Source organism: Dendropsophus ebraccatus, chromosome 8 (assembly GCF_027789765.1).
Source record: "Dendropsophus ebraccatus isolate aDenEbr1 chromosome 8, aDenEbr1.pat, whole genome shotgun sequence".
NCBI lineage: Eukaryota > Metazoa > Chordata > Amphibia > Anura > Hylidae > Dendropsophus > Dendropsophus ebraccatus.
Window position 1 is genome coordinate 34261556 of NC_091461.1, and position 14201 is coordinate 34275756.

Below are 14201 nucleotides of genomic sequence, written 5' to 3' on the forward strand. Positions count from 1 at the left end.
GACTCAAATAATGAGTACTCAAGCATTTTAATGCTCGCTCAACATTACTATGCATAAGCTTTTCATGCTTTCATTTTCCTGGTTACTTGTTACATCCCTGAATACTTTTTAAGTTATTTCAAGACTTCAGTTTAACATAAGAGGTAAAAGAAAAGAACAGGGATGGATTAATCTATTGTAGATAGTATATTGTGTACTTTACCTTTATGGTGTACTTGGAGTCTAGACGGTGAAGAGTACAAAAATGTGCAATTGCATATTCCAGAAGGGCTCCAAATATAAAACTGAAACATATGCCAAGGTAGACATCAATTGCCTTAATAAAGCAATTTGCATTGGGTAGAGAGGTCCTGGCTCCCATCATAAGTGTTGTCATGGTAAGAACTGTTGTGACACCTGCAAAAGTTGTTATTATTATTATTATTATTCTGCGCAATCAACAAAATAATACAAATCTGGGATGATTTCTTGGGACTGTCGGGATGCTGTGGCGGTCAGTTGTGGATCACAATGCAACTAAACAGAGTCTATGTTTACCTCTCCACGCTTCTCTAGTGTCCTCCTGTGGTGTTTCCCCGCCGAGCGCAGTTGCCACCACTTCTGAGGCAGACTCATCTGACAGCCTGTCCCATCTCAGTCAGTGATTGGCTGAGCCGGTTGTTACTCCTGAGATGAGATTGTCTTGGAAGTGGCAATGGCTGCGGTCAGTCGGTGACACCAGAGATGCCACATGAGGACACCGCGGGAGCCCAGAGAGGTCAGCATAACATCTTTATTATTTTCTATATAACCCTAGCTATATATCAAAAGTAAAAAGTGGAAAAGTGAATGTTAACCTTGGAACAAGTTGAAAGCAACTGTTTCTCAGTTACATACAGCCATATTATAAAGTTGAAAAATAAAACTCGAACTAAAAATTGTAAAGGGGTATTCCACTCAAATATAACTTTGCATATGTTACTGCCCATGGTGAGACTAACAATTACTTCCATACAGTACATGTTATTATCTATTCAGTCTCCTTCCCCAGTTCTGAGCTGCTGCTTTCTGCTGAAGACACAAAAATCTGTGTGCCTTTCTCTCTGTATGTCCTTTCCTCCCCCCTCTTTTCCAAGACAGCTGATGTAAACAAGTCCCTATCTGCAACTTTGTAGCAACTTTGTAATGCCGGGAGAATTAATCACAGTAAGTTCATTAGCAACTTCACCTCAGATTAACCCTCCCATAAAGTCTACCAAGAACTTGTTTACATCAGCCATCTCAGAATGGAGGGAGGAGGAAAGGGAGACGGAGAGAAAAGCTCACACACAGATTTTTGTTTTTTCAGCAGAAAGCAGCACCTTTTTAACTAGGGGAAGAGACCGAATAGATAATAACAAGTATGGAACCATGGGCAGCAACATATAAAAAGTAATGTTTAAGCGGAATAGCCCTTTAAGTGCGACTCCTCACTATTCCCAGAACACAAATAAAATGGTTACTTACCTATACAAATTCTTGCTGGTACTGAAGACTGACTGATCCAAAAAGACACCCAGGAAAGAACAACTAGAAGAATAGATGGTACATAGGTCTCCAGAATGAAGTATAGAATATTTCTCTTGAGATCAAAGTGGAAGACCAGCTTTGGATATCGTCCTGTTAAAAACAGAGGACCACAACTGCTGACTGAAAAACTTGTGAAATAATTCAGGGTGGTTGGATATAAATACGTTTATACTTTTGAAAATGATGAATCAAACCCCAAAGGAAAACGGACTATGTTTTTAGTGGTGGTGGGGGGGGGGGGGCTTTACATTTCCTGTGGTGTTGGGTGTATTTTATTTGGTTGGTGTGTCTATTCATCGGGTTTATCTGGAGGGCTCCTAGTTCATCCATATCCCTATAGATGTGAGAAACTATAAAGCTCTTATTTCAATCTATCACTCCAGCAATGAGATAAAAACTTTAAGTTTTATGTAAACGTCTAGCAATATTCAGTCTGTCGATACAAATAGATTGAGTATTTACCTGCAGGGATTGCAGTTTTATAGTTAGGGGAGAGGGGCTGAACATTGCTGGGCTTCTGCAGGCCAGTGCATTATCTCCTAATTTGCATAATACTTCTAAAGCATATATCTCAGTGATGGAGTGACAAACTGAAATAAGACTTATATCTCCTGATTCGCAGTAAGAAGCCCTATTGTATACTGCCTTTACTTCAGTAAGGACAAAGCTACGGATGGGTCTGCTTTAAGCTGAAGATCAAGAGTAACTTGCACCAACTGAAAACGGCAGCACCTCTAAGCCATGGGAGACCCCGCCCTTCTTGTTAAGCCCCACCCACTTCTTTGGAAAAGTAGTGTGAGTATTGCAACAATGAAAAATCCTTTTCTCAAAGCAGGCTTTCTACAAAAGCTGTGACTTTTATAGCAGAAGACAGGTGCAAGGTGGTTAATGAATTCTTCACTAAGTACAACTAAGAACATAGAACGGGCAAAAACATCATTGACAAGGTATAACTGCTGTACACTCATATTTAGTAATATAGTTTTTTTATGTCTCTTATCTTTATGCATACCTTTAATCTTTATGTACTTCTCTATAATGGAAGCACAGGGGCGGCGGGGCCACGCTTCCTCTCCGCATGTTGTCAGCCGCTTTATTTAATTACTTGCTCTCCTGATTTTAATTACCATTAAGTGCACAATCCCCTCCCCTTCTCTTCACTGTCTAGTTGCTCAGTGGCCACAGATGGAGGGATCTGTAAAGTCTTATTTCCCAAGCACCAAAATAAACTTGCCTACTGAACCCGTCTTAATATGCTGCAAGACAGACCAGTTAAAAAGTATTATTTCCTCCGAGTGCATTTGAAGCTGTCTAGTAAGCTGGAGGCAACAGAAGTGAAGCAGATGCGGGTTATATAAGTCATCATATATTTTAACCCAATGCAAGTGGAATGTACAGAGAATTTCATTTCATCTATTTTCATTTAAGTAGAAAAACTTAAAGCAACACTTCTCTGTTCTAATGCTGTGATATACAAAAGTCTATGAGAGGCTTCGCATATGTTTTTCTGTAACATCTTAAGCAAACACAATGGAGCATATTATGTGTGTGTGTGTGTGTGTGTGTGCATGTCTGTGTGTGTGTGTGTGTGTGCGTCTGTGTGTGTGTATGCGTGTGTGTATGCGTGTGTGTGCGTGCGTCTGTGTGTGTGTGTGTGCGCGCTTGTATAAGCACATTTCCATCTTACTTTGTACAATAGGAGAGTTCAATGATAACATTCTGGCTACCTGTATCGGCCAATAGGGGAATCTGTTTAACCCATTAACTTGCCAGAATATTTTATTTATTTTTTTGCATTTTTTTCTTCTTATTATTCTATCAGTCATAACTAGTTTATTTTTCCATTTACAGATCCAAATGGGGCTATATATATATATATATATATATATATATATATATATATATATATATACATACTATTTTTATTTTTATTTTTTTCAAAATCAAATTTACTTTGTAACAACTTTAATTTTTCCAAAAAATATACTGCAAAGCAAAAAAAAGTAAATTAAAATAAATTTTAAAAAAACTATTTTTCTAATCAGGGTGTTGTTTTTATGTCGTTCACTTTGTGGTTATCTTAATCATCATGTTATCTGTAATCTTTGGTTGGTTATCATTATCATGGTTGGTGTAATTACAATGATAGTCTATTTTTTTTTATAGTTTTCATTAGGTTTTACTACTTTAAAGTGATACTGAATCCATCAACCGATCCCCCAAACCCCTGCTTCGATCCGTTTGATGAGAGTAAGTCCTTCCCGAACAAATGCTTTTTGTTTAGGGTAAAAAAAAATGATCTTTTAATCTGCAGCAGCCAAATCAATGTAGTGTGGCCTAAAGTGTCTGTGCCCTAGGCCTGTGACACCTCTCCTTTCTTCCTCCCTGCCCTCCTCATCATAAGGAACGTCCCTGGGCAGAATTTCTTCTATTCATCACTGTCTAAACAGTGCACGTGTGCCGCTTTCGATCATTAAGGCACATGTGAACTTTTTAGACTGCCAGGGGTGTTCCTAATGATAAGGAGGGAAAGGGGGGAAGAAAGGAGAGGCGTCGCAGGCCTAGGGCACAGACTCTCTAGGCCACGACACATTGACTTGGCTGCTGCTACAGATTAAAAGATAATTTTTTGCCCTAAGCAAGGCACCGGGCGGATTTTAAAAGAAATGGCCAGGAAGGACTCTCATCAAACAAACGGTACCAGTGGTTTGGGGAAATGGGTTGGTGAATGCAGTGTCACTTTTAAAACTGATACTCAGTAAATTGACATTTTGTGACCCTATAATGTTTTTACTTTTACATCCGTAGAGCTTTCTGGGGACTCAGCGTGAATCACACTGCTATACCTACCAGTTTCATATACGGCTTCAGATACAGATGTGTAGTGATCTTCTACTGTATACTGCGCCAATCTGAGGGTGTTCAGACCCCGCACTGAGTCATTTCCTCTGGTCCAGTAGAACATGACGTCATTAATGTTATAGCCCCCTGTAAGGAAGATCAAGCCATATAGACACAAAGTTATTGCATTAATAGTCCAATCAAATAGAAAGAAGATGAGGGCACTCACCCCTACATTGCAAAATTCCTTGTTTTATTCAAACATCGTCCAGATTAAAATTTTTCACGCGCATGCGCGCTTCATCTGATGAAGCGCGCATTCGCGTGAGATGCCCATCATGTTAATGCTGTGAAGCGGTATGGCGTCTGCCCACATGAGAGATGTTCCATGGAAATTTTAAACTGCACGATGTTTAAATAAAACAAGGAATTTTGCAACGTACAGGTGAGTGCCATCATCTTCTTTCTATTTCATTGGATTGTTCACATAGTCGCTTATTTGCGAGGAGCACCCACATTGCAAACTGGTTATAGGCCACATAGCCCACAGATTTGCAATACACACCCTGCCCATCTGATAGGCTGGCAGGGGTGCAGCAAGACACAGAGAGGGTGTGGCCTCCTCCTGCATCCAATTTACTATAAAAGCTAGTGCATGGCAGATTTGCTGGCTTTACTAAAAGCCACGCACCCAAGTGTAGGACATAAGGACAGGGATTTAGGTGAGAGTGGTGTACTAAAATTCCTGACATGTCGATATGACAAGGTTTCAAGAGACCCTTTAAATCTTAGCTGCCACTTACAAATCTGTGAGTCTTGCTGCACATTGTAAATATAATGTAATTTACAACTATAATAATGTAATAGAACATTTCTCACAGCTCTCCAGTTGCAGGGTGCACGTTTGTTTGTCCATAGGATACTTTGTTAGGTCCATACTGCATGCAACCGTCGTGGTTATCCTGCAGGGGAAAAAACTTCCAATAAATTACTGGATAAAAAAAAAAACAACAACTCCAGATTAATTCTATTTAAAAATCACTAATCTTCCAGCACTTATCAGCTGCTGTATGTCCTGCAGGAAGTGGTGTAGCAGAGAGCATTGTGTCAGACTGAAAAGAATACACCACTTCCATACATAAGGTCATACATACACCAGGTCATACAGCAGCTGATAAGTACTGGAGCAGCTGAGATTTTTAAATAGAAATAAATTACAAATCTATATAACTTTTTGACATCAGTAGTTTTTTTGTCCCCAACGTACCCCTTTAAGTCTAAAAAGCTAATGCTGAAATAGTATTTACCCTTTTAGACATATAGAGGGGGCATTAAAAGAGAAAAAATATTTTCAGGCAGGGGTTGGGGAGAAAATAATAAAGAAGGTATATCTACCCGTCCCGATACCCTCACAGCTCCGCGACCCGCTCTAGGACCCGGCTGACAGTCTGCATGTCTCTCTTGCTGATACATCATGAACCGGTTGACATATGCCCTGCTCAGCCAGTCAGTCAGGGGAGTAACTACCACTGTAGCAGCCATAGCGGCTGCTATGGGGCCTGCCACAGCGGTTGCTATGGGGCCCTCCACATCAAGGGGCCTCATGGTCTGATTCTGTAATACACTGGGCTCCCTGAGCTGTAGTCATTTGCAGCACCAGATGGCCAAACGTGCCTCCCGGGTTCTGCAATGCCCCTTTAACTGAAAGCACACCTGACAAGCTCTTGCAGTTATGCATTTATGACTACACTTGATGGCTTAGTGGTCAGTCGGGAAGGCGGAGTCCCTAATCAAAACTTTGCTATGGGGCCCAGCCATTTCTAGCTACGCCACTGCAGTCAGTAAATGGGATGGGACAGCACTGCAGTCACTGTTTGGCTGAGCTGGCTAAATCCCACACTTTGGTGATGTTTCAGCTGTGTCGAAACGTACCCCCAAGCTGAGAGAAAGCGTCATCAGGACCTGGCGAAACAGCGCAGTGCGGTCATGAGGTCCGGTAAGCATACTTTCTTTAAAGGTGTACTCCAGCAGTTTTTTTTTTCTGTCAAATCAACTGGTTGTTTTTGTAATTTACTTGTACACCGTTCAGGCTGGCTTCACACTGACTTAAAATCTTGGAAAAACACCAATAAAAACACCATGGCGTTTTTTTTGTTTTTTGTTTTTTGCAAAAACATCAGCGTCCTGATTTAATCGGATTATTCTTGTTGTCTCAAAAACGCTATTACTATACATATGGCCTTTTTTTTTTTTCTGGTGTTTTTGTCACCTTTTGTGGTCCAGCAGCTAGGTCATGTGATGGTAGTAGGAAAAAAAACCGCCTAAACCGCAGAAAACATCATACACACATAAAGTCAAAAACGGCAGAAAAAATGCAAATGCATGAAAAAAACGCTTTTTCTTTTTCTGGCAGTTTTTTTTTTTTTTTTCAGAGGCCTGAAAAACGTCAACCAAAAAGGATGTGTGCTGTTTATGCTGTTTCTGTGCAGGATTTGCAGGCTTGTTCTCCCACGTTCACACTATAGGATCACATTCCTTTTTGACAGATTGCTAAAATATGCTGTTTTTTTGTGGGCAAAAAGTGATATGAATGGGCCCTAACCCATGCACATGAATGGCACAGGTGTGAAGTTGCAGAAATTTATGCAATAAAAATCTGACTCCGCTTTTATACTGGTTGTGTGTGAAGTAGAGCAGGGGCGTAGCTAAGATTTATGGGGCCCCATAGCAAAAAAATTTAAGGGGCCCCCCTCCCCTAAGCACAACACAAAGCAAAAGTGTGTGTGTATATATATATATATATATATATATATATATATATATATATATATATATATATATACACACATCTGCTTTGCTGCTGGTGTACTGATAACCCCTGACCTCTGCTGGGAGCTCTGCACATTTTCCTTTCCTCCTTGATTGCCAGCTGGAGAACAGAGGTCAGGGGTTATCAGAGCAGTGAAACAGAGATCTGTCTTCTGCTTGTTAACCAATTTTTTGTGTTGCAGCATGTAAGTAAACATTGGGTCACTTACACGCTGCAATACATAAGTGGTTAAGCAGAAGGACACACGCTCTTACCTTCTCCTCCGGGCCCCCCTCCTGCACGGGCCCCATAGCAACTGCCTACCCTGCCTCTATGGTAGCTACACCCATGAAGTAGAGCTATACTCCTACCTTAAAGCGTAAAGTACAGTTCCATTTGGATAAATCCGTATGAGACGATTTTCTACAGTGATGTCATGAAGAAACGACTTTTTCGAGTCCACTATGAACGTGTCCGGGACCCACAATAGTTCCACCAGACGACCATCTAAACTTAAACTCTTGTTTCCTTCAAAGCAGAGTCGCTCATCAGTCCAGCGCTGTCTCAGGAATATGGTAGCAGTATAATCCTAAAAAACATCAAGAAAAGTATTAGGCATTGTCTTATGTCTATTCACATCAGAGCAGTTACACTTAAAGAGGAACTCTGACCAAAAAAAAAAAAAAAAACTATTTCTTTCAAATCAACTGGTGTCAGAAAATTATATAGATTTGTAATTTACTTCTAGTTATAAATTCAAGTCCTCCAGAACTTATCAACTGATGAATATCCTGTAGGAAATGTTGTATTCTTTCCAGTCTAACACAGTGCTCTCTGCTGCCACCTCTGTCCATGTCAGGAACTGTCCAGAGCAGTAATAAATCCACATAGAAAACCTCTCCTGCTCTGGACAGTTTGGGCCACATGTATCATCCTGCGACCGGATGATTTTCGGCGGAAAGTGCCGATTTGCGTATTTTTTGATACGCAAATGGACGATCTGCGAATAAAATATTCGCAAATCGGCACTTTCCGCCGAGTACGCCAGGGGGGGGCGGAAAGTGGGCGTGTAGTAGGCAGAACGGAGGGCGCGGACTCAGAGTCCGCGCGATTTACCATCCGTTCCGCCCAAATATACGCCGAAAACCTACTCTAGTCCTCAGCTGGCGTAGGTTTTCGGCGGTGCGCACCGGCGCGCACGGGATTTATGTAGAGGCAGTCCGCCTCTACATAAATCTCCGTAGCGCCGGAGCTGCGGGAGCATTTTTAAGTCCGGCGTAAAAAACGCCGGACTTAATAAATGCCCCCCTTTGTGTCATGAACAGAGATGGCAGCAAAGAGCACCGTGTTAGACTGGAAAAAATACACCACCTCCTGCAGGACATACAGCAACTGATAAGTACTAGAAGACTTGATATTTTTAAACAGAAGTAAATTACAAATCTATATTTCAATTTTTTGTCGGAGTTCTCCTTTAATTTATAATCTACAATCTGCAACCAAAAAAACAGCTGATATCTTACCATGTTAATTTCTGATATCGTATCAATGCTGGCTATGTCCAAACTCATTCCGACTGTCACAGGCCCATCTGTATGGAATAAATCACACTAAGAATTAGAGAACCAACTAGGTGAACAGCTGCCTGTCTATCACAATTACAGGATGCCATAAAGAAATGTTATAATGGGAGTGTAACTGAGGTTAAATTAACCTAGTAGACCTTCACAGAGGATTGTATGGTTATAACAATGTCCTCCAAACTCTCAACATTAAAGGGGTACTCTGGAGAAATATATGTTTTTAAATCAACTGGTATCGGCAAGTTAAAACTCTTAAATCTTCCTGTACTTATCAGCTGCTGTATGTCCTGTAGGAAGTGGTGTATTCTTTCAAATCTTACACATCGTTCTCTGCCGCCAACTCTGTCCATGTCAGGAACTGTCCAGAGCAGGAGAGGTTTTTGAGGGAGATTTGCTACTGCTTTAGACAGTTCCTGACATAGACAGAGGTGGCAGCAGAGAGCACTGTGTCATTCTGAAAAGAATACACCACTTTCTGCAGGACATACAGCAGCTGCTAAGTACTGAAAGATTTGAGAGTTTTAAATAGAAGACATTTATAAATCCAAAATCATAAAAGCCCACCTAGCCGTGACCTCATTGTCTATTAAAGAACAATGTAAGATGGAGGACAATGGCCTAGTCTGGGTAATGCCTTATCACATTTAGATCAGTGACCTTTGCCTCATGTTCTTATATTGTGGTTGCCAAGTATGTTACGTGTGTCCTCTGATTGTTTCTAGCAGCACAAAGCATTAGCACATGCCATCTTGCCAACAGAAGAGCAGCTGTGCCAGTCAGATGGCTTTTCATTATTATTTTTTTCTTAATTCATGGAACACAAAATAGAAATATATGTAAATGGAAGCTGTTGTTTCTAATACATAAGGTTACATCAGCAGGGGAAGCGATATAATACAGCTTTGTCATTTATATATTTTGATGCCTGTTTTCTATATGAAATACAATGCTAGAATTTCGGCCACTAGGTGTCTCCTTACTGGAAATCTGCAGTTGAGGCTCTGTTGCTAAGGCCGTTTCGTCCTTAGTAACACAAAAAAAAAAATGCAGAAAGTGATGTCATCATAAGAATCGGTGAGATAAGGAAACCCTTTGCCAGAGGACGTGGCCATGGTGAACTTAATAAAAGGTTTTAAAAGGATGAATTTCTGGGGTATAAGAACATTACAGGGTATAGTCACTAGATTCTGGAGAAGGGTCCTTGATCTAGGAATTTATTTTAACTTGGAATTTTTTGGCTTTTACTTTATGTTTTTTTCCCCCTTCCTCTAGATGAACACTGCAGAGTCATGGGCTGAACTGGATTGCTTTATGGAAGTCATTTATTAAAGGGGTTGTCCAGCTAAAATCTTTTTCTTTCAAATCAACTGGTGTCAGAAAGTTATATAGATTTGTAATTTTTTTTCTATTAAAAAAGTCTTCCCATACTTATTAGCTACTATATGTCCTGCAGGAAATGATGATGATGATTTTCAGTCTGACGCAATGCTCTCTGCTGACAGGAACTCTGTCTCGGTTTTATATGAATCCCCATAGAAAACCTCTCCTGCTCTGGACAGTTCCTGTCTCGACCAGAGATGTCAGCAGAGAGCACTGTGTCAGACTGAAAATAAAACAACACTTCCTGCATGACATTTAGTAGCTGATAAGTATGGGAAGACTTTCTAAGAGAGATTTTTTAATATAAATAAATTACAAATCCATATAACTTTCTGACACCAGTTGATTTGACAGAAAATTTTTTTCGCTGGACAACCCCTTTAAGTTTAGAATTTTTTGCACCAGGCACAAAATTGTACCAGCAGTGCTGATACTCCCCGGATTAATGTAGAGGCGCAATGCCTTTGCATAAATCCTGTGCCCAAGTACTGAAGGGTCGGTTTCTTTAACATTTTTTCTGCTGGAAAAATGCTAAATTCGGCGGAGGCAGAACCGGCTCACCCTCCCCCGATCAACGATGTGAACGAGCGCCGATCTGCCAGATCGCTGCTCGTTTACTGGGCCTATTCCACGGCCCGATGATCATTGAGCGAGGGCTGCAGAGACATCGTTACCGATGTCCTTGCAGCTCTTGCAGCATACATTACCTGTCAGGTCTTCTGCTCCGCTCCGTCTTCATCCCCGGGTCCCGCGCTCTATCTTCAGAATGGCCTGTCAGCTGACAGGCCATTCAGCCAATCACAGGCCGTGGGGGTCCCGGCCTGTGATTGGCTGAGCGCTCCGTCAGCTGACAGGCCACTCTACAGCTAGAGCGCGCGGGACCCAGGGAGAAAGACAGAGAGGAGGAGAAGACCTGACAGGTAATGTATGCTGCTGCTGCTTCTCAAATCATCGGTCGCCCGCCGTGCACCGCTATTCAACTGTAGCAATGCGCAGTGGGGGAACGATGATTTTAGGTCTGGCCCTAAATAAACGATCAGCCGATGACACGATCATCGGCTGATCGTTCTCTCTATTCCACCAAGCAATAATCGGCCGCATCGGGCCGCATCGGGCCAATTCGGCCGATTATCGTTACTGTGGAATAGGGCCCTTATTATCAGCATTGTGCAGTGCACTTCTGTATCTGGCTCTGTTCATATTACACTGCCTTAAGCCACTGTGCCTCTGGTTCTCATTCCTGGCCTTGTTCCTTATATTGTTTCCAGTCCCTTTTTCTTGGACATCTTCCTGATTACTGGTCTCTGGCTCTTGTGGTCCTGGTAACCATCGATCATTCAGGGGGCCACAACCTGGGCATCACCCTGTAAGTAACTCCATGCGTCTTTGCAGGGGTTAAAGAGGATGTACCACCTGGTACATCCTCTTTAACCTAAACGCACTGATCGTGCACGGCGCCGTTCTATGCACCGGAACTGGCCGATGCTCAAGCACTGGAGGCGGGCTGGGCCGCCCCCAGTGGGAGGGAATTCCCTTCCCTGTATGACGCGGCTCCCTTAGAATGAATGGACCGTGACACCGGCTTCCCCGTGCCGGCGCTGTTCGATCAGTGGGTTTAGGTTAAAGAGGATGTACCTGGTGGTACATCCTCTTTAAAGAGTAAGGCCCCCTTCACACTTCAGGAAAATCTTTTTCTTATCAGGAATTCCTGTCAGGCTTTCCTGACCCATAGGGTTGCATTGAACACTGACAGCCTTCAGGATTTTTCAGTTCAGGAAAACAGGTCAGGAAATTATAGAACCTGTCCTATTTTCATGAGGATTTCCTGAAGTCTATGGGGGCTCAGGAAACCCTGATGCTTTCCTGATACTTTCCTGATGTGCATCAGAAAATCCTGGAGACACTACTGATGGTTTCCTGAATATAAAAACTGATTACTGTTAGGAAATCCTGATGGTTTCCTGAAACCTTTTAAGGCCTCCTAAACAGAATTTCCTGACAGGAAAAACTGACACTGATTTGTGAATTGGGCCTTGAAACCAGAGAATGGCTGAAACTCCCCATACCAGTATAACCAGTGCAAAACCAGTTACAGCCTTAAAGGTTCACTTCTTTGTCAAGAGACTGTGGCATAACCTAAGAAAAAAAATTGCTTATATAGAGATCTATATTAAGACATGTGCAAATATTTCCCAGAACCATCTCTATTCTCTGTAATGGACATGCCTATGGACAGGTGTATGTGGATTTTACATTCCCACTAAGTATATTCTCATCTCACTTTCCCCTTCTGTCTCTAGACTGACTCTCATGAATGTGTAAATGCCATTAGTCTTCTCTGTAGTATTAAAAAAAAAAAAAAAAAAAGAGAAGGAAAACTGTCTTGGGTGCAGATCATGGCATAACAGGAGCGGGTTGGACAGCTGCCACCGAGCCACAGGAGCAGCATGAGTGTTATAAAAGCCATTCTATCTTCCATCAGCAACACTGTCACTATGGATCTTACACAGACATAGCACTGGGATAGCCTCACTTTAATCCACTTAATCTAGATCAACACCCATTATCATCTTATAGAGTAAAACCCTGCTGTTGGCTAATATTGGCTATAAAGTAAGGAAATGGAACATCCAGCATGTTAGTTAGATAGAGTTTATTCGTGGTATCTCTTGTGCCCCAACATAATAACTCCCTGTCCTAAGGACTGGATGGACCTGAGCAGTGCCATGTTGGTACATAGGCACTAAGCAGGTCTGAAGAAAGGCCAATAAAGATGCTTAAAGTGTACCTGCCATTTAATTTTTTTTTTTTTTTGGTAGAGATCAATAGTACAGGCGATTTTAAAAAAACTTTGTAATTGGGTTTATTAGCTTGAAAAATGCATTTTTATCATGAGAAATCAGATTGAAGCTCTCCCCCCTGTCTTCATGGTTTTCTAACAATAGAGGGGAGGGGTGGAGGAAGATGAGGCACCAAAACAGGACAACAAAGAGTTAATTTACAGCTACATCACTGGGCTATCTTCTCTTAAGTCAGCACTGACCTCTCTGACCTCTGAATAGAGACTTTCACACAGCTCCCGCTGTGTAATCCTTTGTTCTCTGCTTTCTGCTGCCGACTTATCTCCCCCCTCCCCTCTCCATAGAACAGACAGGGGCATGTCTGATGCAACAAGACACAATTTCCTGATAATGAGCAGTGAATGAGAGAGAGGAGGAAGGGGGGGACCTGGGAAAAGTCTTTTTGAATGCAGATAATAGCATATTTGCCTAATAAACCCAATTGCAAAGTTTATTAATATCGCCTGTTCTATTGATTTCTGCAAAAAAAAAAAAAAAAATATGACAGTGACACTTTAAGTTCCAAGGTGAAGACTTCAAGGGATTATCCCCTGGCTGGACTTTGGAGCCAATAGGGTTGAACTTCTTGAAAATCAGTAGTTAGCATAACTTTTGCAAGTGGTCCTATGCCTCCACATATCTAGTGTCATAATGGTGGTGGGGGTAAAAGAAGGCATGCATAGGGTCCTTTTATACAGCCCGATCAGCAAGATTGGTGCTCACTTGCACAAGGCATGATTAATCGAATGGTGGTGCTGCACATACAATCACTGTATCGCTGAATGATTACTGTGTTGTTTGTGCAGCCTTTTAAACGGAAGCTCTAACTAGGTTTATTCCACCTTACATGAGGGCAGCATTAACTACTGACAGAAATGCTGAACAGATCGGTGTATTACTTACATCATTCTGTTAGGCCGTTCTCCTATATGCAGGAGAATAGTATTCTTGTCACACCCCTCGCCCCGCCCTCCAGCTGCTGATTGACAGTTGGCTGCTTATACACAGCATAGATAGATAACTGCCAATCAGCAGCTGGTGGGCGGAGTTTTCTGCATCTCATGAATATCCAGGACTACCGGGCTCATGCACCTAATGGAGAGGACTACTTATTGTCCATGTTATTCAGGATCAGCTGTTATTCTCTGGATCAGCTGCACAGAACAATGTTAGTGATACATCATTCTATTCAGCTTCTAG

General features: G+C 41.8%; 1 protein-coding gene across 7 annotated transcripts in view; it reads right to left on the reverse strand.

Moving 5' to 3' along the window:
* Positions 1–14201, reverse strand: part of LOC138799236 (gamma-aminobutyric acid receptor subunit pi-like) — a 126964-nt gene that overhangs the window by 7254 nt on the left and 105509 nt on the right. For all 7 annotated transcript variants that reach the window (XM_069980144.1, XM_069980143.1, XM_069980142.1 and 4 more), the window contains 6 exons: positions 8722–8789; positions 7570–7787; positions 5269–5351; positions 4399–4536; positions 1486–1638; positions 203–396 (listed from right to left, as the gene is read on the reverse strand). In XM_069980144.1, the coding sequence (XP_069836245.1) occupies positions 203–396; positions 1486–1638; positions 4399–4536; positions 5269–5351; positions 7570–7787; positions 8722–8789 (854 nt within the window). The remainder of the gene's footprint in view (positions 1–202; positions 397–1485; positions 1639–4398; positions 4537–5268; positions 5352–7569; positions 7788–8721; positions 8790–14201) is intronic.